Source organism: Phallusia mammillata, chromosome 1 (genome assembly GCF_965637545.1).
Source record: "Phallusia mammillata chromosome 1, kaPhaMamm4.hap1.1, whole genome shotgun sequence".
In the NCBI taxonomy this organism is placed as follows: domain Eukaryota; kingdom Metazoa; phylum Chordata; class Ascidiacea; order Phlebobranchia; family Ascidiidae; genus Phallusia; species Phallusia mammillata.
In genome coordinates, this window is record NC_137252.1 from 7677897 (window position 1) to 7700455 (window position 22559).

The window sequence follows — 22559 nt, forward strand, 5'->3', positions numbered from 1 at the left end:
TTTACTGTATGTCTGTATCTCTTGGACAGTTAACCTAACGTAGGCCTATTTTTGCAAAACGACAGCCTAGATAAAAATTAGACCACCGTGCACTAGATGGCGCCAGCAAGTTACAAATTAAAAGTTCGGTTATTGAAATCGTTGACTTGTTTAAACTCTTAAAGCCGTTTGGTGAATGAGGTCCCTGCATTATAATTGCAATCTGGCCTTAAATTTTTTAGGCCAGTAACCAAAAATATAACCCCGAACCAAAGAATGTTTTTAAAGCTGCAATTACGCCCGAAATGAAAGTTTTCTGCCAATTTGTTAGATGATTGACGTTTTATCGCCATATAACAATGTATCCTAAAACTGCTTTGCTCTCAGCAGAAGGTTTTAGCACCCTGTGTGGGGACGCCTGGACAACAAGTAAGCAACAAAACCATCTGTCCTGCTTATAACACTGCGGCCTGCAAATATATATTTTTTGGAGTTCCATTGATTTTTTTCCTCAGCGCAATAAAAGATTTTAGGACATATACAATACTCTGTTCTTGTTAGATGTTTGTATTTAGGTGCTATGTGACACATGGAAAGCGTGCTGGAGCAGCGGAGATCTGGTGCGGTTATAGGTGAGCAAAAAAGCGTGCACAGAACCGTTTAGAGCACAAAAATCTTTGTACAAATAAATAGCGAACAATACAAAAACTGAACCATACACATATTTACACCACGGAACACAGTCAATTCGAGGGGACAATTCACAGCACATTTATGTACAGATGTAACACTGAAACAATATGAAAGTCGCAACTGGCGGAATGATTGGTCTGCAAATACAAAACACCGGAGTTTTATAATTCTGTGAAGTCACTTTCCTCGAGCGAGGTCAGTTTTTCAATAAGGTCAAATCGTCCCACTTCAGATAAAGCGTTTTTCATTTGTCGGTGTCTTTCCTCATTGTCAATACTTTCATCCGACCTAAGCCAGTATGAAAACACATAACGCATCTCATCCTTAAAGCTCTCATAGATATCGTAGTCGACGCTTTGAATTATTACGTCATCGACGCCGAGTTCTCGCGCCACCGCTCGCCATTCGTTAGAGCGAAGATTGGTGCACGCGAAATCCACTAGGTGTGATGAGTCGTTGGAAAGCGCGCTGTCGTCGTGGTGACGAGGGATTCTTAAATCTGGGTAATCACCTTCCTCTTCGACATTGTTGTAGTCCACTCGTGTGAGGGACTTTCCACAATCACACGCAAAACAACTTTCAGAGTCGCTTTCGGCTTCCACACCACTGTCACTGTCACCGTCATCTTTTTCTCGTCGGTGGCAACAATCGGCGCTGTGAGTTTGAGGCGAAGCACTGCGACTGGTGGCTTCAATGAAGGCCTCTTCGCCCCACGATTCCGGCGTTGAAGACCGTGAGCTGTCCACGCTTGATTTACAGCAACACCAAACCTCCTCATTAGTTCCTTCCCGATGGACACAAAAGCACACTCGACCCTTACTGGCTGGCTTATACGGCTCACTCAGTGGGTTGAGTTTTGACTTGGGTCTGGCTGATTCAGTTAACTTCGTGTTGGTGAGGGCAGATATGTATCCGTGTACACGAGTCGAGTTTTGGTCTGTTGCGTAAACCACGGGGTAAACTTCAGGTTGTTGGACCACGCTCCTCACATACATGGCTTGTTTGCAGTACACTGGTGACGTATAGGCGGCAGGGACATACTGAGGACTGCAGGAGTACACAGTTGGAACATACCGCACTGCGACACGTGCTCTTCGGGGCGAGGTAACTGCTTCGGTCCTCTGCTTGGATTTAGCCTTGACGTAGTGGACAGGAGCTGGTACGTAAGGGACCAGCATAGGTGACAGCACCACATAAGGTGTTGTGTTTTGAATTCCGGCTACCCTCAGAGGGTCAACGGCCGGGTAAGGTACACTGAGTGGTTGTTTAGGATCCATTTGTACAACAGCCGGTCCAGCTTTGTCGGAACTCATCATTCAGTTTCAGTTAGTTCTAAATATTCAGTGTTTTACAGCTGTGAACACAAACGCAATGAGTTAAGCATGCGCGATTTTTGCATGTACAAAACGCACAGTACAATATTCCAATGTTCGTTTCAGGGGAAACCCGTTTCCCGCTTGAAATGACAGCATTATTGAAGCTCTTCCTGTTTCTGTCACTATGGGGAACTGACATCACAGTACCCTATTGCGTTTTAACAGTTCTGTTTCGAGTTCTTTGAAACGGACCATTGTGCCTTCGTTAATTTACACAGAAAAGGGCTTGTGACTCACAAAGACTAATAGTTCTAGCTATTTAAATCTTATGCAACTTAAACTGATGTGGTAGAATGCCTAAAACTAGTCTGTCGCCGGGAACATAAGCAACTACTTGGCCTTTACAATACATTCCCATCACCTTTTAGCCTGTGTCACAATATCAAAAGTAGCTTCACAGTACAAACGAAAAACACGCCTAGCTTTGTATTTATTCCATAGAAATCCATTCCAACCGTTGGACACTCAATACTACCCAGCGAGGCGGGCGCCTTGTCATCGAAAGGAGGCAGTTTGTTATGTCGATACCTCGGGCCTTTCACACTCAGAGTCACGCGCTTAACAAAGAGCGCACGCTCCACGTGTTATAACCTGACGTCACAGTTGTACACAAGACTCCCGCCATAAGCACTTCCGTTGTGGTGTAGTGGCTGGCGCAACCGCTGGCTAACCCGAGTGGATGTCACAAAAAGACAAGCGACGTGACGTAACAGTTCATCTTAGTTGAAACTGGTATGCCACTTCGGACTTTAAAGATAGCAATAAAACGAGCAAAAACCGTGGCGTGACATTCATTAAGCGTTTCCTTAAAGCAAATACACTTTTAGTTTTAACTACACATTACGTAACTGTGTTTCATCGCACGAAATCCAAATCGCCTTGTGCTAACTAGCTTGATCAACGACTAAACGAAACTTAACTATGTTGACAATAAGCATGCTAAGTACAGAAGAGAATACATCACGCTTGAGGCTTGCTTTACGAAAACAGCCTTACAGAACGGATACGCGCAATGCGTTTCTTCGTGAAAAACAAACATGTCTAACGCCCAACCCACGACTGACTCAACCCTCCACGTAACGAGTGAACAAACGCAATAGAATTACTCACACCACAAACATCGTCCCAGTGACGTCAACGTGTCGATTTCCATTAATCGCATGACTGGATAATTTTTTTACAGTTGGATAAAAAACTGAACGCATCCCCCAAAAAACAACGAAATATACAGTGTGTTTTTTGGGACGATGATAATTTTACGAACTTTTTGCCACACGTTTTAAACCTTTTCACGTTTAAACCTATAGTCTGCCTATGGGCGTTTTCTAACATTGTTACCAGTTCAGAAATTATAGATAAAACGTACCGGAAAGTAAAAACTAAACAGCAACGTGTACTACCTATTGGGGGGACAACCATAGCACTAACGTTTAGCCCCGTTCAACTTCAAACCGACAGTCTGCCTTTGGGCCTTTTCTAACACTGTTGCCTGTTCAGAAACTCCAACAATACTGAGATAAAAAATACCAGAAAGCAAAAACTGAACGCAACACAAAACAGTAACATGAACTGTCGTTTGGGGAAACAACGATAACACTAACTTTTGGCAACGTTTAAGTTCGAACCGACAGTCTGCCTTTGGGCTTTTTCTAACACTGTTGCCAGTCCAGAAATTCTAACAAAACTAGAATAAAATGTACCGAAAAGTAAAAACTGAACGCAACACAAAACAGCAACATGCACTGCCCATTGCTGGAACAAACGGTAACACTAACTTTTAGCTACGTTCAAGTTCAAACCGCCTGTCTGTCTTCCTCAACATTTTTGCCAGGTCAAAAATTTAGAAAAAACTGCGAAAAAAAGTACCGGAAAGTCGAAAAAACCCTTGCGCTCCATCTACCATGAAAAGTAACACCGACGTGTCTCTATTTGCTTCAACGCAACACACCTCTGAAACACGCCTCCCTGGAAACTTCACAACAATAGAAGGCGGGGGTGTAACTTGATACATGCCTCCCGTTGGCTCGTCGCGCGGTTGCCACGTCAACGAGCTGTGCTGCTGTGGTGATCTGATTTCAATGCTTGTTGGTGCATTGGTGACTCGCACCACCTAAGCTGTTGTAAGAAAAACCCCGCGGCGTTATTTTGCCTTGGAAAAGCCGTCGACATTCCATCGGATGACGAGGCAAATTATATGACGCAAAAGGCCGCGAGAATGATTTCTATTTAGGAGCTAACCCCGGGCGATCGCTCGAAATCTGGACAACTTCTGCATAAGTCCAATGTGCTATCTCGAAGTTCGGATTAGGTAAACAGAAAAATAGTGCTGCGTCACTAAAACCGTCACCTAGGGATTATAATAGTACACACGACCGAAAATGCGTGTAAACTAACTTTTACACTCGCTTATATTTGTTGCTGTATTCTGTATACGTCTAAGTAAACGCTTTTCTGTAACTAAACCAGCCTAAACAATAAGTCGACTAACCGAAAAAAACGCGGTGGCCTGGAATGGTTCCCGTCGCAAATGACTGAGTTCTGACTTCTACTACTGTACTTGCGTCCATATTAGGTGCGATGCGCCAGCTGAAAAACTACCTTTTTTACTATTCGGCGTGTGAATCGTCTGAAGTGCTACCGATCCGCAGCGTGGAAATCGTGCTCTGAACATACGACGGTCTGGGACTGTTAAGTCGAAGTACTTGTTGGCTAACAGTTCCCAGTTACGAAGCAGACGAACTGCCTTTTCTCCTGTGCGACGAGGACTTCTGGTATACGATCGCATTTGTGTTTTCGAAAACCGCCACAATTATTGCCTGTGAACTGCTGTTTCTCGACGCCTTTCGGACGCGTTCCAAACAATTACATCGTCGCTTGAACACAGCAAGCCAGCGCAACTTCGACTTTTAACTGCTTTAAATTACGACTAAATTGAGGGTTACTAACTAGTTACAGCGATGGCATCAAAACTTAGGTTTCGGCTTTATAAATGCCTCATTACTTGGTTTAAAGTTGTTGGAACGCGTGTCTCTTACGTAAGGGCCACTTAAAAGTGTTCCAATCACGACAAAACACTGCGGTATCGTGTGTTGTGATAACAACTGAAATCATAACAAGTTGTTGCGACAGGGTAAATACAATGCGTCGTATTGTTTACACTTCCAGCAAATAACATCCACACTCGCCACTTCAGCGGAAAACGAGAAAACAAAACTTGCATTGGCTGATTTGCATAGATTCGCTTACCGCCTGATAGACCAAAAACTACCGCACGCGTGACAAAATTTGCGGCGATTCAATGCAAACGAAAAAGTCAACCGGCGCTAAATTTAAATTGACTTCCAGCGAGGTGTTACTAGCGCCAAATCTCAAGCTGATTAAATATCAAACTGACTGTGTGCTATTATACCGACTTGTACTATAAAATGTATAGGTGCATCCTGTTTCTGTTTCGACGCTTTATCATTTTTTTGTCCCCTAATGTTTATGTTCTGACGTTGCTTTCATTTCCGAGTTTTCGATTTAATTGTTTCCGTTTCCGCGAACATTTTTGCCATCACGCAGCAAAAACTCTCAATGGAACGAAAGGCATCAACGCATAAGGCTCGCTTTGTGAAAGAGAAACAAAAGCAAAAAATCCAAAATAATAGCACCTCGATTAATTGAAACCTTTTCCAATAACATACCCTTACGAGTCTGGTCTAATGTGACTTACAACCGGTTAATTTAAGGATATGCTAATTCGTATTTTCGTAGCAACCGGAAGTACCTTTTTAACGCGTTTTCACGATTTCCTGTTTTGCTGTTCCGGCTAAACAAGGAAACAGCTTTCTGAATATGACGTCACAAAATTCGTTACTCGCTTGTGACGTTGCCTATTGTTTCCGTCACTTAACCTTCGCTTGCGCCGAAGATGAATAAACACATCAGGTCATCGACTAAAGATTTCAAGTTCCCCAACCCGAGGGGCGTCTGTCTGGGCCAAAGTCGACCCGCATGTTTGGTCACAGCCAATGCGTATAAATAACTTGGCGTGAATCACATCCGAATGCCAAAATTTCAAATGACTCACCGAAAACCTTTTTGTCGTTTTTCTTTTGTTGAAAAGTCCTTCTCCAGAAAGTGGGCTACGTTTTTTTCAAACAACATTTATCAAAAAAGGACCCACTAATACGAATAGCCAAGGCTTAATCCAATAGTTAACTCACCCACTATACAACAAAAACACCCAAAATCATACCAATTAATGAAAATAATCTAGATTTTATAACATAAATTGTTCTCTTTTCAAAAACAAACCTAAATTTTGACAGGCTTTGGTAAATTCAGACCCGTATTTCAGAACTTCTTTGTCTACTATAAACTTACATAAGAGTAAAGACATATAAACTTCCCAAAGACTGACTTCTCAAACACATGCAACATGATATACACAACTGGTGTTTACAAAGCTATCGCATGCAGTTGTGAATAGCTGCACCCACATTATATATCTTGTCCAGACTTCTTGGCAACAACATCGTTTTGTTTACTTTCTCTCACTTCAAAATAAACTGCAATGTGTGCATGATGGGAAAAACAAACACAGCAGTTTCCACTAAGTCGCCTACAACCACAGACCAACAAACAGTCTTCTTGGAAGCTTGTGGTGCAACGAGTTTTGTTGTCGATCGGCTGATGTAATCTTACAACCAGCGTTTCGGTAAATGTTCACGCTGACAGCGCACACCTAATTGCTGGGAGTAGTGAGAAAACTAGATTGCTGCAAACGGTTTTCGCGCTGGTTAATTGGCAAAATCCAAAGCGCACCTACAACCGTAAGGGTTACGATGAAATGTAATTACAGCAGCTGCAAAACATATATTTTTTTAAAATATCGACCACAAGGATTAAACGCAAACCGGGCTATACACGCGTATGTTGGCGAGGCTTTAAAACGAACTGGTAATTTACGACGAACGATATGTGGTTACGTAAGGAGATTAGCCCAGCCGCTTGGTACTGGCCACTTCGCCTTTACTTCGTCAACAACACATCATTGACCTAATTCGCCTCAACTTTCTGTTATTGTGTAAGAAACATACAATTGTTTTTAATATAGCTGCATTGTTATGTTGACTGCTATTAGCAAAAATATAAAACTTGCACAAAATACATTTAACACTTAAACACAACATATAATAACATCTCGTGCCTGCTGGTTTGACGAACTGTTGGTTTCGATGTCTTTTACGGTGATTTTTAAGTACTGTATACGTTCGTTATTTTGGGTTTTACCCACAGTTGTGAAGCGTAAACATTTCTAAGGGTTTTTTCATCGTTTCCCAGTCGAGAAATCAGCCAGGTATAACACAAACACCGAACTATAAACATAACAAACAAAGCCGAATTGTTATTGTTTTCATTGTTACGTTTTTAAGTAACAAACACGCGAACAATAACAGTCCATTGTCGCTCTGTCTTGATTTGGAATATATATTGGCAAGCTTTTGTCAACTGTTATCACGCTGTTATAAAAACATTTGCGTTTCTCGTCTATATAGGGTTATGCCGGTTTAAGAAGATCTAAATATGTGCATAACTGCAGGCATATCTTCTCAAAACTTGTTCTGTTTCTCCTGCCAAGATTTTCTTTCTGCATTCAAAGCTCTAACTGGGCCGAGGGGCAGACCAATATGCTCTGTAAGGCACATCAGGTTATACTAAGTTAAATCCAAGCGCAGACACAAGTCTTAATTGTAATGCACACATATACCCCTTATTCAGTTCACCTTGCTAAATATTTGTATATTTACTAAGCGATCAAAAATAACTGCATGAACTTTTCAACGACGTCCGCTAGTTTTAATATAGACGCTGATTATTGTTTTAAGCCCATCATCTGTTGTTTAAACTATAAGTTACCTGTCTCAACTAGAATTTTACTGACTAAGCTAAAAACAGCAACAGCACGACTTAAACGTGTTACTGATCCTCCAGTGAGGTAAGTCGTTATTAAGGGGAATACCAAGAAACAAAAACCAGTTTCACTCTTGGTGAATTTTTATACACCTAAAGGAAGTTCGTATGGCTGGAAATCCCGGAGATAATAATGGCGTAAGTCTTTTTTATATAGTTTCAATTCGGAAGGCATACTTTTTATTGTCTTTTCACGTTCATACAAGCATATTATTTTCGATACACAATAGATTACGTTGAGGTGTGTTTAGGAATATTATCAAGCCTGTAAAAGCACAAAACACATGGTTGCAAATATAACGTAATAAGTCCCTTGTTTTGTGTGTGAAAACTTGGTTAAATCTCATAAGGCACCACTGTGTGTTCAGTCGGCAATCTTTGCCATACAAAATTAATAAGATTTGTGCGATTAAAATCGGTTCATGGACTGTGGTTTTTATATTTGAACTCACAATAGGTACCCGGGAAAATCCCATAATATTTCGTGTTACTTACGCTGTTGACCGAAAATAGGAAGTTTACTATCGGGGCGCGGCCCTATAGTAATTCTCAACCCCCTTTCGCGACAAAGAAGCCCCACCATACATATCCAACCTGACCAGAACCGAAAGTCATTGAAATAGAAGGGTCGCGTGACTCGTAAGCAAACAGATTTCGATTTATTAGCTTAATCGTAAAAAGTCACAAGATGGGCCCTAATTCGTCACAAAAGCCACAAGAATTCGTCAAAAGGCCTCGCCCCTTCTTGTAAGTAAAAAGCTTTGTCATTTTGTTTCTAAAGTCGCAAATTACAGAGTTGTAAGTTAGGAATGTAACAAAATTGGCTCATTTTATCAGAACTGATTTCGGTTTTTACAATAATTTCTTACAATGTGTAAGGAAAGGGTGGTAAAGCCTGGTTTAAAGGGTAAAACACTGATAACAATAGAGTGTTGGCTTCATTTTGATTTTCGGACCGTAAATACAGAGCTAAATTATAATTCAGTAGCAAGGTATATACTCCATCTGTGGAGCTTAGTCCTTTAACTTTCGTATGTTTAAAGCGAATTAAAGCAGCCAATTTCTTGCACATAATAAACTTTTTTTCAGAAAGTTTAAAAGAAGTTAAAAAAGTTTAATCATAAACATTACTGCCAAGGTAGTGGTGTATATAGAATACATCGTGTAGACGTTTCGACAATCTCTGTTGTCATCATCAGTACATCTCTTTGAAGTGCTTCGATCTTCCACAGTTTAAGCTTGACATCAATACCGTGGTGGCATCCAATATACTTAGGAACACTATGCACGGACTTGAAAAGTAGTTTAATCATAAACATTACTGCCAAGGTAGTGGTGTATATAGAATACATCGTGTAGACGTTTTCGAGATTGTCTTTTCAAGTCCGTGCATAGTGTTCCTAAGTTAAAAAAGATTGAATAACAATTTTGTTCAAAAAAAATATGGCAAAAAATCCCCGAAATCGTTGGTATATTTGGAAAATAGTTCAAAGTTATAAATGTGCTTGTTGTACCAAACATTTTTTTGTATGAAGCGTGTGAATTGACAAAAACAATACGTTTCAGTTCTTAGCACATCCACACATTCGACACGAGAGCTATTTATTTACAAATACACATAAAGCGATAAAACATCTGAACTGCATTTCGACACACATGCAATTTATTTCAAACACAAAACGACAGTAAGTACATTAGAATAGCAAGATGACGTCATACCAGGTGTTCTGAGTAAATGTCTGGGGCAGAATTGGATAAAACAAATTTGTAGTTGAACATTAAGTACCCTATCTATGACGCATTTAAACGTAACTTGTTTTAATAATAGCAAACCTTGTTGTGAACTTATTTGCGCAGTTCAACGTTATAACACAAACAGATGGTCATTGTACACATGAGGCATTTGAACTTAAATGTACGCATATTATTGTTCTAAAAGGTACACAGGAGAATGCTGTTAAACACAACAAACAACCTGTTTCGCGTATATCCAATCAATATTGCAAAAATACTTAAGCCGTAACAGCTTTGTCAAACAAATAAACTGTAAAACAAAACCGTATTACCCTGTTAACATATGGTTGTCAGTTTGGTTTTGCATTCACAGAGCCTATTTCCGGCTTAACAGCAAAGCAAAGCATTTAGGCGGCCGCTAATGTGATATTCATTATTAACACGTTGGCATGTGGAGGCCAAAAATAGGTTTGTCACGTCATATCCCTCACCAATCGTGATGAACCTAACATGATACCCTTGAAAGTAACGTATAGCGTTTTATGTGTCCGTTTAGCATTACACGCCGGAGCGGCTAATTGGATGACGTCGCAATGCAAGTGCAGTGACGTAGAAGATAGATTAGCCGATTCCGGCGTATATACGGTGTGCTATAGGGTAATGCTGCCATATTCGTGTGATGACGTCAATCACGATATGACGCAACCGTTGTCCTTGGTAACTTTGATGTCAGGTTCCTTGATCGGTTTTACATCTTGCTCCTTTTCAGGTTTAAACTGCGACGGGAAGAAAAAAGAATTTATTATTATTGACATGGCTTCGTTAAGTCAAGTTTACAAAGCAATATAATGCCATTAAACGTTTCGGTATCCGGTTTTACGGATTGTTAGCAAAATGAAACAGACTTCATCGTTAAAAAATTTCATTTTGAAGGTTGCAAAATTATGCGTTGCCGAGTGAAAAAGGTTTGTACTGTTTATGGTAATTTAGTTAGATGAATAGAGTGAAGATTGGAGTAATGCAAAAAGTCACAATTTATCGTTTTACAAGACCAGTACCTAAAAGTTTAATTTGAAAAAATACGTCCACAAATTAGAGAAAAATTTATGTCAATATGCCGCTACATCAAGCAATACCCCGTAAAAGTTAAACGGTGCACCTTATTTTACTTGGTACAACTTATCTACAAAAGAGACTTTTTTCATTACAAAATGCGCGAACCTTGTTCACTGATTTGTCCACCTGTTATAATTTCAACATTAAAACCCGGCATTCTGCTATTACACGCTCGTACTCTAGACCGGACCAGGCCTTACACGAATGAATGAGCTCAAAGTACATTTTAATGTCGCGCGAACTGGGGACATATGAGGCAAGACACATATTGAAGTTTCTCAGAAAAGTCGAAAAGCGCCGCCATACACGGAATACACAGAGTTTAAATGGTAATGCTTTCCTGTTTCTTTTCAATGGCAATTATTAAAACGTGCTCTTCTTGCCCGTACATGTATTTAGAGTTTATGAACCAAATGACAGTCAGTACGTTTAAAGCCACTTATCGTTGATGTGGTTGTTTCTATATTTAATTATTTGTTTTCACACAATGTGGTATAGCAATGGTCGGCAACAGCCGGTCCGCAAAAAGTTCGTTACCGGGACGTACAGTTTTCAGGTTAAATGCTTTGAAATATTTTTCACGTGCATTTTCCCGGGGATGATAAACTAATTTAAGCGTTTTTGTGGCTAAATATTTATAGTTTTTTGAAGGCCGGTCCGCGATAAAATTTCAGCATCAAAAATGGTCCGCAGTACAAAAAAGGTTGCCGACCCCTGTGGTATATTATCAAAATTTGTACGTACAAAGGTATTGAATTTTTATTCATTCACAATTGTCATGAGTATACGAAATAGAAAAAAATAGTTTTGTAAGAAACAATTATATTACACCCAATCCCAATAAACTGGCGTGCGGGAAGGTGGCTACTCTATAGCTCAAAGGCCCAGGTCTTTAAAATCTAAACAGTGTGCATTATATGAGAGGCGATTTGTTTTAATATTTAACCAAATAACGAACTAATTTATGCTTCTTCAATTTTAAAGCACAGTTTCCAAACAGATATTCCAGTATGGTTACGCAACAAAATACAAAATCAATCACAGTAAAAGTTTGGGGAAGATCATAACGGTTACCTTTTTGTCGTTTTGCACGTTCTTGCTGACATTGAATCCAGCATAAACGCCTGAGGTCCAAGCGCTGCTCTTTTCTGGCACAGAGTAGGGAGTTGGATCAACAAGACCATGTGTCGCCTGAAAGTCAATGTTGGGGGCGACGGGAGGCACTTTTTGATGGTAGCTGAATAAATACTGGTGTTAGATGGCGCCATGCTTTATTGGGGTAATGTTTACTATAAAATGTTGCCTATCTTATGCGGTAACGTCATGGCCAATTTTTCATTTACGCAAATATGTACTGCTTGCAGATAATGTATGTGGCACATAGGAAATAACAACCGACACTGTCTGGTCGCAGAATGTTTATCTAGTGTTGCTTAGTTGAGTAAACGAACCAGAATGTATGCCCAGAGTTTCGCAGACATAAACTCTGAAACTTGTAAGTGTTATGGGAGAGTTTTTTTCACATATACACAGGGGAATTTGTCATGCAGAATATCTTGGAAAACTTATTCATCACTGCATCTTTCTAATTCACACGAGTAGTTCACCACGCAATTTTATCGCATGCTATGCAGCATTATTATTTAAGTTAAGAAGTTTAGATGTTTATAACCAAGATAACAGTTCATTTGCCTTCGAATCCTAACGTCAATTTACACGAGGTTGTGTGAACTAATTCAGACCAACGGCTTTTTGCATTGTGTGCAGTAGCTTTGTAAATCACAATTAAAGAGCCAGTGGGGGCGAAGATTAATATTCTCGTCGTCATAAAGTGCCTCTACAGCGCCATCTGGAGGCCAATTAAATTAAAACTTCACAGTGTAGCTAATAATCCGATTAAAAAAAGCTTATGGTTATGAAACGAGGTCACTTACATAAATCCGTTTTCGGACTTGCTTTTCTCGAACTTTCGATTTAAATCCTTTTCAAAGTTGCGATAAAACTCGTGCTCTTGAGGTCGAATCGTGGAACCGGCTCCTTTCGTTGCCATGTATTCCTTGCACAATGCCGTGGTCTTCGCAAACACTACAGTAAAACAATGCTTTAAAATGGGTTCCATTTGAGTTTCACCACACAATAATGAAAAAACGTTGACCACCCAGTGTTTAAAATACCATTTGGATAAAATTTTGGAAAAAAAATTGGAGGTGATGTTTTCACTTGGATCAGTTAAGTTTGGAAATTGTTCTAAACACCATTTTTTTTACTTTAAATGTTCATAAGTCGAAAAAAGCAACACTATAAAGCAATTGTAGTCGCACAAAAACGAAATTGTATAAAGCTGACTGCTGTAATAGATTGATTACATCAGTTACAAGCCATTTGGATGTCACTACATGATTATCCTGTAACTGACACAGACAAACAGCCTTATTATTAAAAGGGTAAAAGTAAACATATTAAATACGTAAAATTACCCCTGCTTCGACAGTGTATGAAATTTGTAACAAAAAAAAAACGTCGAAAGTGCAAAACGTCAGAAGTACCCAACAAATTGTCAAAATTGAAGTACCCAACAACAAATTGAAGCATGTTTTTACTATGACATTTACTAGGTTCTTGGCAAAATTAAAACACATTTTTGTCACCACAATGATACAACTAAAGCACCAAGAAAAGAAGGTATTTGAGACTAAAAAACAAACAATTACAACAAAACTAAAATGAAACAATCAACTTACTATCTGTGCTGTCTTGTAAGCAACGAATAGAAAGACCACATTTCTCTTCAGCAAGTAATGCGCCTCCATGGTAACATAAGGCCTGAATAGATTGTGACAGTTATAGACTCACTGTGGTTACTGTGAATACAAACTTAATTGACTTACATATGATTTGTAAAATGATTGTTTCAACTGAAGATATTTTCTCCACTTGCCGACGATCCCTTGATCCAATGACTTAAGGTGATCATCTAAAATTAAATTTAAAATTTTAATATTTGTGTGTACATGATGATCTACTAACGTATTAAATGTGGCCACCATACACTTAAACATGTAACCACTGCCATTATGATCAAAATAACAATTTTGTTACCAGCAAAACAAATGACTAACCAAACTTGGGTACACATTTACCAAAGGTGTTTATGCTTACTATAGCGACATAATCTGTTGTGTATTTTTTAAAGTTTGTAAAAACAGGTATTCAGGCAACTTACCAGCCATTTGAAAGTACTTTGAAGTCTCATTTGCAAGTCCAGCAATCAAACTTGCTTTGTGTTTCATTTCAACTGCTCTCGCTATGGTAACTGCAAAAGTGGATAAAATCATTGACAGAAAATCTTAACAACATATGAGTAGCTTTCCCATAAACCACTTCACAAAAACTACATTCTTTTTGGGCCCCTATCTTAATCCTGCCCCACATGTGCACATGGATCCCACACATGTGTACATGCTCACTGGTAAAGGTATTAAAAAATACAATCATTTCAAAAAATGTTCGTCAAAATTTACATGGCAAGCATCAATCTAATTATGTGCCTATTTAAAAAGATTTTTACCCAATTAAAACATTGGAACCCGCATTGGGCAGTGAAACAATCGTGGTACTCAATGGACTAAGAAATTATGATATATAAGGGGACCAACAATTATTCCCAATTAAAAAAAAAATAAGTTTGTGCCCTTTCATTTCATAAATTCAATTGGGCATTTTGCTAGGTAACACAATGCTTTTGAAACTTCAGTCTTACCTTCTTGGGCTTCTGCCTGGCAACACATTATGTAACAGTCAAGAACACTGGAGTCCATGTCTGAACATTTTTCTGGTGGGTTGGATAGCTTTCCCACATGATTATCCTGAAAACAAAAAATGAATCTCATATTCCTCACCATAAACAACTGCACTAGATGCTTTATTAATGTAAGCAGAAGGGCAAATTCTTTGTTAAAATATTGTTTACAATACTTTTTTGAAAAATGTAAGAAACTAGATGTATATACATTTACTATTTTAAACATGAAACAAAAATCATCATGATAAACTAACAATTAGCAGCATAAAACTTACTCGAAATTCTTTAAAGATGCCAGCAGCTTTTTTCATGCAGGAATGTATTTCTTTAGCATCTTCCATTTTTATTCTAAAAAACATTCACACTAATTTGCCAAATGGGGAAACTACAAGAATTTAAAAAACATTACTCAACAAAATTAGTTTATTCTTCACAAAACACATGCTTTTGTTTCACAACTTTAAATGTGAGAGTTAGTAAAATAGTAATTGACTTTCTTACTCAGTTTACAATTTTTAATGACTATTCCATGTAATAAAATTGTCTATTGTTTTAAAGAGATCAGTCTGTACAGCCTAATACTGGAATAGAACTAGACCGTTTACTTATTCAAACAACTAAGAATAGTTATTCTTTAGTGGTCATCACCTTCGCTTGAACATTTTTATTTAAGTACAACTTACTCAGCTTGTGCAGATAATTTAGCAGCATGCTTGGTGTACCACAGAGCGATGTTTACACCCATGTTGATGAAATCAAATTCAGCATCATCTTCCACCCTACAAGATATAAAACAGGCAGTTAATTATTGCTGCCTTTATTTAGTTTTAAAGAGGGTCTTTAGAAGCTTTTCTTATTTTCAGTTGTTTACAAAAGTACAAGAAAAACTTACAGTGGTGGTTTTCCAACAAACAACGTCTGGGTCCATTTAAACTTGAAAAATGTTTTCAAAGTAATCTTTGCTCCCACTGGTTTGTCTTCTGTAATAAAACAAAAACAAAATCTTTTACACAGAATTCGTTTCGATCAACTAACATTTCATTTGTTTGTGGTAAAATGTGACTTTCCAATGAAGTAGTTTTCTGCCACGACAGAACGTAGTACTTTTTAAACAGCAGGTATAAGTTTTGGTACACCTTCTTGTTCTGACATGTACCCTTAATGGTGTGGTGAAATTGCAAACACATGTAGCACAATTCACATGCAAAGCACCAACCCATCCAACGGTATTTGTTTGGTTAATGAAAAATACAAACATATTTACCTTTACCACTCTCTTCCTTTTTGCTTGAGCTTTCTTCAGTAGATTGACTGGTCTCTGCAGTGTTTTTGCCTTCCAATCCTTCAGGTACTTCAAACAAGCCTTGAACGAGTGCAAAATATTCGGTGCTTATAGTGTCCATCTTCTCTGGTGATGCTAGTGGATCATTAAAAAGTGCCAGCAGGTTTGTCCGGGCAGTTCGAAGGTCGCTGAAAAAGAACAGAACTAATTTATAGCACAACACACAAATACAAAAAATTAGAATAATATCAAAAAGATGCTTTAATGTAAAAAAAATTCTTGACATCTGTTAAACAAAAAAGGCATGAAAAGGACATAAGGCAAAATCATTACAAACCTGATGACTTTACTGAAGTCATTTTTCATAGCAATTTTTCGAACATCAAAGTTCTGCACCGCAGTGGCTTTGAAAGGGTTTCGGTGAAACCAATGCGCCATGTTTTGTTAATCTTGCAAAACTTGGTAGAGAACACGCTTCCAGGTCGAGCGCTCTTCAATAAATCGTTTCTTGAACTCTATGTTCCTAAACACAACTAGACACAAGAAAAGTAATTTACGCATACAGTCATCACAATCACATGAAATTTTGTTGTTTTACTGACGTCATGTCGTACATGAATAATCATCACGTGACACAGAACAGACGGTCTCAGTCATGCATGAAATAAAGCTATTGAACCATAACGATTATAAAGTAATGAAGAAGACACAATTTTAATTTTGTCGTCCTATTTAACTTATCAAGCTTTTGTTTTGCTCGTGTTCACTCAAACGAATCTAATATTTACCGAAAATGTTACGTTACGATTACAAAAGAAACACAGGCGCATTGTTAGCGTATAATGGTAACTCAACGCACATTAACTTAAGGTTTATATTTAGAGTCTAAATTTTAGACAATCGTAAACAAGCGACAATGTCGATTGATAACGCAATAAGCGAAATTATACCACAGAACTCACAGCTAAAAAGGTTTATTTCAATAAAAGCTCCGTAATCATAGAAACAACAACTCGCACCAAATGTGTTTTGTTGACACAGGAGTCACGAAGAAAATCGACTGAAATTGTGAAAGCCATGTTTTGTTAAGACGCGAGAGAAGGAATGGCAAACGAAGGTGCTGCGCCCAACGCAAATTCAAGGCGGCTTTGTTGGAAATCGAGGGACGCATATTTGTCGTGTATTATAAAGTACAAAGACGAAAAAGACGCTGAAACATCCTGCAAAACTTTACGACAAGATTTTGAAAAATCCTGTCCTAAAGTTTGGGTAAGTTTTGTGTTATATTTAATAACATTAAAATTCTGTGACGAAGGTTTGTTTTTGAAGGTTAAGCACTTTTTGCGTCAACAATCTTGGAATGAATACAAAAAAGAAGTTTTAAAGAAATCTACTAACTAAAGTTTAAAATGTATGCCAAGCAGCAAACTTATGCTTTCAAAGAAACTTGTTCAAATCTCTATGACAACTTAGATTTCCTTTCAGTGAAAGATGATGCAGGTATTCAAAAAATGTTTTGCATATTCTTTCTATAAGACTAGTAACTCATTTTTTGCATTGTCTTTTGATATTCTGAAGACAATCATTCTATCAGCCACATTTTAATTGTTTAGTTCCATATCTGACATATTTTCCTTCACTTTTAGACTCTACTGTTTCCCATCAACATTTTGCTTCCATACACAAGCATCATGTAAACATGGTACAATTTGGTGAAAATTCGAAAACTACAACATCACAGGTCAGCAAATAATTTTTTTAACTTAATGTATTATACGAGTACAGAAATGCTGCCAATGTCAATGCCAGGATTGCCATAATATTTTGACAAATAAACCATACAGTTTTCTATGTCTTATTAAATCAAAAAAGGACTAACTGGTTCATATGGTAATTATCAGGGAAGGGGACACATATGGTTTTTGTCTATATTTTTTTTCGTCTGACGCAGATTTGTTCCCACGTTTTGGTCAAGAAAGAATGGTTCAAACTTTTTCAAATTTACACACATTATAGATATTGGTCTAAAGATGGTCCATGTGAATTTTGACCCCGTTTGATCCCTCGGTTCACCCACAGCCCCCCAAAACGTGAAATTTTTAAAACGCCTATATTTGCTAAAGCAGATGGTTCTGGAGTTTCATACTTTTTTGATTGGTACATTGCAGCGTATTTTAAAGTATTTTGTAACTTGAAGTTGTATATATTCATTTTCACCCCTTTACCCCCAAATATTTGTTTAAACTGGCAATATATAGGAAAACCACTATTCTAGTTTATGCAATACACATGTACTTTGTGTTCAGGTGCTCAATGAAAAGAGTTCCCCAAGCAATGAATGTCCTGTTATACAGGCAAAGTGGTGTAGCCTGGGGTCTTTAGATGTTTTGGTAGTTGTAAATCACAGGGGTTTGCTGGTAAGTGTTTCACATGTCTTTAAATAAAAAATAGACAAAATCTTTTTTTTACACAAATTTAGATCTATGACTCAACTGGACAATTTCTCATGTATTGGCACAACCCTAAGGAGAACAACAAACCTAGCTTCTCTCCGTACTGCAGGTAAGCTTTTTGTTTTCAGAGTATACATTGTAATGCACTGCTAATGTCAGATTCAATTTTGCAGAGGAATTGCGTGTGCTGCATCAAAATACATTTGTGTTGGGACTCCGAATGGTGTGATTGTTTTAAGTTACTCCAAAAACACATTCAGCATTAATGAAACTTTGACAGGACATACACAGGCCATCACAGCTCTTAGTGGAGTCGACTGCACTGCCAATAAAGTATATAATTTTTAGAAATTAAATTACCTATGTTACTGTTGCAGTTTGCAGACATTAGGTCATTTCCATATATTTTTGTCAAAGCAAAAAGTAGTATCTTTTTGTGAATATCAACTTTGTAAGTTGTGACATGTATTTTTTTGAAACTTGGGCTATACTATTTGACCTTTCAGGTTGATTTTGTCAGTGCAGATGATGATGGAACAATTTGCTGCTTTAAAAGTGGAAACAAATTTGCAACAGTTTCTTGCATTCCTGGCAGCAGGTAGTAACCAATATACTAGCCTGAATATAGGGTTGTTGCAATTTTGTTGTGTTTTTTTAGTGATGTTTGTTCAAGTATCAAGCTTGTTAAGGAAGACCTTGTCATTTCTGGTTACCTCTCAGGCCACTTAAGGATTTTCAATGCAGCCTCTAGCACTATTCTTTGTGAGATTGCTGCACATGTGAGGGCTGTGTCTTGTCTTGATTGTGCAAACAACTCAGAAGAAGGAAGCACAGTAAGTGTTACATATGCTTAAGTTGTTTCATGCTGTTTAGGCCTTTTACAGCAGTTGGTGTCAACACTGCTCAACTTACTACAGCTGTCATATTATAGATAGTTTATGATGATTTATATCTTTTAAGTATTTATATTGAAAAAATCATCGCTAATCAAGGCGATTTTTTTGTGTAGGTAATATCTGGCAGTGAAGATAGCTTTGTGCGAGTTTGGAAAGTTTCAACAAACAACACAATTGAGGTTACTATTGTTGCTCCATTACTTTGAACCTTTCAAATAAGTGATCCATTATATCCTGCTGTTTTTGTTATGTCTCTTACTACAAAAACAGTAATTATCATGAATAGACTATACCAGTGGTTCTCAAACTTTTTTATTGTCGGGGCCAAAAGGTATTTTTTAAGTGTGTAGGGAGCTGCAAAAAAACGCACCCTTAAGAAAATCACTAAAGAATATGACTTTGAAAGCTAAAAAAACAATGTTTGATGGTTTATTGAGGTCTGGTGCGAGCCACAAAATAAGTAGTTGGGAGCGCATGCGGCCCCGAAAACTGAGTTTGAGAACCACTGGACTATACAGTGAAGTACTATCTTACATTTTTGCAGGTATCACATGAATGGTGTGCAAGTATTGCAGATTCCCAGGTGTGTGGAGCAAAATTCATTGGAAAGAATGACTCAACTTTTGCAGTCACAGCATATGACAGTAAAGACATCATAGTGTACAATAAATCACATTAACGACTCTTTGGCATTTGACAATACATGTGTTTATACTCTCCTTCTTGGGCATCACTGTGCAAAAATGAACCTATTCCAAAGTACATACTAATACAGCAACATGTGACTTGTGACAGGTTTTTGTTTGGACGTTATGTATTGACAATATCATGTCTGCTTTGCAGTTAAAAAGGTTTGGTGCATGATCAACTTTTTGTTGGTGCAACAATGATATGTCAGTGAGGTTTTCGCTGTTGAATTTGTTTTCTGTTGTTGAAAATGATTATGTTCATCATCAGATATAGCATCCTCCTCTACTTCATCTTTCTGAAACAACACACAAGTTCCAGGGGCATCCTCTCGCTTACCGATAAAAACACTGTTGTCCAATTGCAATACAGGCTCTTCAGCGTCAAGCATTCCGATTAGTTTGACTTTGGATTTGTCACAGTTCTTGATGACATCTTTGTCGATCATTCCTACCAGGTCGATAACAACATATTCTTCTCCAACAAGCTCCCATTCCTCATCACTATTCTCAGACACTTCCATAGTTTAATGTAAAATCTTATCCACCATCAACATATGGAACCCAAAAAGTTTAACTTAAACAACGGTCTACAAAAATTAATAAAACAATTAGACAAAATGGATGCCCTTGTTTTGCTTTATGCTTTAAATATATAACATTTTCTGAACAGTAAAGTATGGAAATAATGTTTATGATATGTCTTTTAATTAAAAAAAAAAAATTAACTCGTCTTCAGAGTAAATTTAACTAAAAGGTGGCCATTTTTCTTTTTTAATGTGCCAAAAAGCAATTTTAAGATTTTAGAAAACAAATGCATTGAATTTGTTGAGAAAAAATGTGGACATAACAAATAAAAATCTACACAGTATCATTTTAGGGCAGACAAAGTAAGAATGGAACCAAAACGAAAGTGTTGAATAACCGGAAACTTTTGTAGAACTTCCGCTTTGTACATTTTTAGTAAACCAGAGTTTACTTTGGTCCAATGGTGAACAGAACTAATTCCCCATAAGGTGTGTGAATGTTCTGCAAATGGCCCAGACTTGACTTCATTAATATATTTGATACATTCCAAGAACATATAATCATGATGATATTGGGTTACAATAGAGGTTTCAACAAAATCTTTGGGGGTAATTCTTTCATTCATTATTAACTGTGATGAACCAAAAATAAAAGGCAAAAACTGGAAATCATCCAAACCCCATACACCCTGGCTTCCAGCAGGTTCCATTCTATATGTTTTTTGCAACTTTCTTGCCAAAATTAGATATTCATTAAAAACTTTTGTCACTAACGGAACATGATCTTCTGGCTTCAGAACCCGAATTTTACAAAGGCAACATAGAAAAGCTGCAAACGCTGCTTCATGGCCTGTCCCATAGTCAATTCTCGTTGCATTTCCAAAACTTTCATTGAGATAGTCTGCAATCTCATCACAGGCATGTTGTAAATGATTTGGCAGAACAGTTTGCATCAAGGAAACAGAATTAGACCTCAGCTTTTGAATCCAGGTACGGAATGCCTTATTCCCAAATCTCTGGGCCTGCTCCATAGGAGGGATTTCGTCGACCCAATTGGATAGCATTTTGAGAACATCTAACAGTGCCTGGACAGTTTTCGATATTTCACACTGTACAGAAAGGCTTTTTCCTTTTACAGACTGGTTTAAAGCATTAATAAATCCTACAAAGTCATTGTGTGCTTGTGATTTCAACCACAACTGCATATCAACAATAGTCTTTATTTTTGTGTGTGGAACAATAAAGTCATGCTTGGCCAACATATTTTCCTCTGTTGTGTCCGAGTTAGCTTCATTTTGATCCATTTTTAGCCACCACTGGTATATAAATTTTAGTACATGAATCAGTTTGGAGCATCAACGACCTGTTAAAGGCAAATATTTAATATTTAGATTTTGCAGATTTGATGTACAACGCAAATTGTTTCACACTCCAAATCTTCAATGTGATTGATGCCAAATTTTTATGTTGATCTATCATTGCCAATATCACAATTCACAACCATGTCCAAGTCACACAAAAACGGATTCGCGAACCATAATTTGGATACCTCACGCTCACGGTTAATAGTGCAGCATCCGGCAATGTAAAAATATAAGTACAATTAAAACGTGGTCAATAACAGGAATTGTTTTGCAACAATCCACAATGACAGCTGTGCGTTACGCAACCATTACCACGCTATGATAAAATCCTGGCCAAAGAGCTAGTGTAAACTGACATTTCAACGACGCTAAGGTGCATTGCATCATAAAAGCCCAAACCCCAACGTTCAAAACGCACTTGTCAAGATTTCACATGGATGCACCGAAGCATGTCCAATTGTCCATCTTCCAAATCCAAAACATCACGTGGGAAAATGTTTCGCTTGTCCATGAAACAAACAATCAGTTTTGTTTTGGTTTGATGGCATTGAACGTGGGAGCTTTATTACTTGAAATGGAAGTTAAACCCGCGAACACAGACACCATTTTTTCGCTCCATTAACAGCTGACAGAAGGAAACTGTAACTTTTTTCTCAGTTGCTCGCACCTTTGAACGTAGCCTTTAAGTTGTCC

General features: G+C 37.9%; 5 protein-coding genes across 5 annotated transcripts; 1 reads left to right on the forward strand and 4 right to left on the reverse strand.

Moving 5' to 3' along the window:
- Positions 1-530: 530 nt before the first annotated feature.
- Positions 531-6238, reverse strand: LOC145205101 (uncharacterized). Its single transcript, XM_080077753.1, has 2 exons — positions 6121-6238; positions 531-2026 (listed from the first exon to the last, which is right to left on the reverse strand). Exon 2 carries the CDS (start codon positions 1986-1988, stop codon positions 834-836), a length of 1155 nt encoding a protein of 384 aa, XP_079933879.1. The 5' UTR covers positions 1989-2026; positions 6121-6238; the 3' UTR covers positions 531-833.
- A 3353-nt stretch (positions 6239-9591) lies between these two features.
- On the reverse strand, positions 9592-16520 carry LOC145214764 (BRO1 domain-containing protein BROX-like). The gene is made up of 12 exons (XM_080083370.1): positions 16278-16520; positions 15923-16128; positions 15551-15638; positions 15342-15437; positions 14934-15006; positions 14617-14722; positions 14080-14169; positions 13745-13830; positions 13598-13679; positions 12791-12941; positions 11931-12093; positions 9592-10516 (listed from the first exon to the last, which is right to left on the reverse strand). Exons 1-12 carry the CDS (start codon positions 16376-16378, stop codon positions 10430-10432), a joined length of 1329 nt encoding a protein of 442 aa, XP_079939496.1. The 5' UTR covers positions 16379-16520; the 3' UTR covers positions 9592-10429.
- A 756-nt stretch (positions 16521-17276) lies between these two features.
- Positions 17277-20081, forward strand: LOC145214774 (WD repeat-containing protein 54-like). Its single transcript, XM_080083379.1, has 9 exons — positions 17277-17440; positions 17587-17681; positions 18247-18357; positions 18420-18502; positions 18567-18726; positions 18900-18991; positions 19052-19226; positions 19403-19468; positions 19834-20081. Exons 1-9 carry the CDS (start codon positions 17350-17352, stop codon positions 19966-19968), a joined length of 1008 nt encoding a protein of 335 aa, XP_079939505.1. The 5' UTR covers positions 17277-17349; the 3' UTR covers positions 19969-20081.
- Positions 19697-20499, reverse strand: LOC145214793 (general transcription factor 3C polypeptide 6-like). Its single transcript, XM_080083400.1, has one exon. It carries the CDS (start codon positions 20497-20499, stop codon positions 20116-20118), a length of 384 nt encoding a protein of 127 aa, XP_079939526.1. The 3' UTR covers positions 19697-20115.
- Positions 20500-20564: 65 nt separating this feature from the next.
- LOC145214785 (serine/threonine-protein phosphatase 2A activator-like) lies at positions 20565-22532 on the reverse strand. The gene is made up of 2 exons (XM_080083388.1): positions 22285-22532; positions 20565-21865 (listed from the first exon to the last, which is right to left on the reverse strand). Exon 2 carries the CDS (start codon positions 21804-21806, stop codon positions 20847-20849), a length of 960 nt encoding a protein of 319 aa, XP_079939514.1. The 5' UTR covers positions 21807-21865; positions 22285-22532; the 3' UTR covers positions 20565-20846.
- Between the last annotated feature and the right edge of the window lie 27 nt (positions 22533-22559).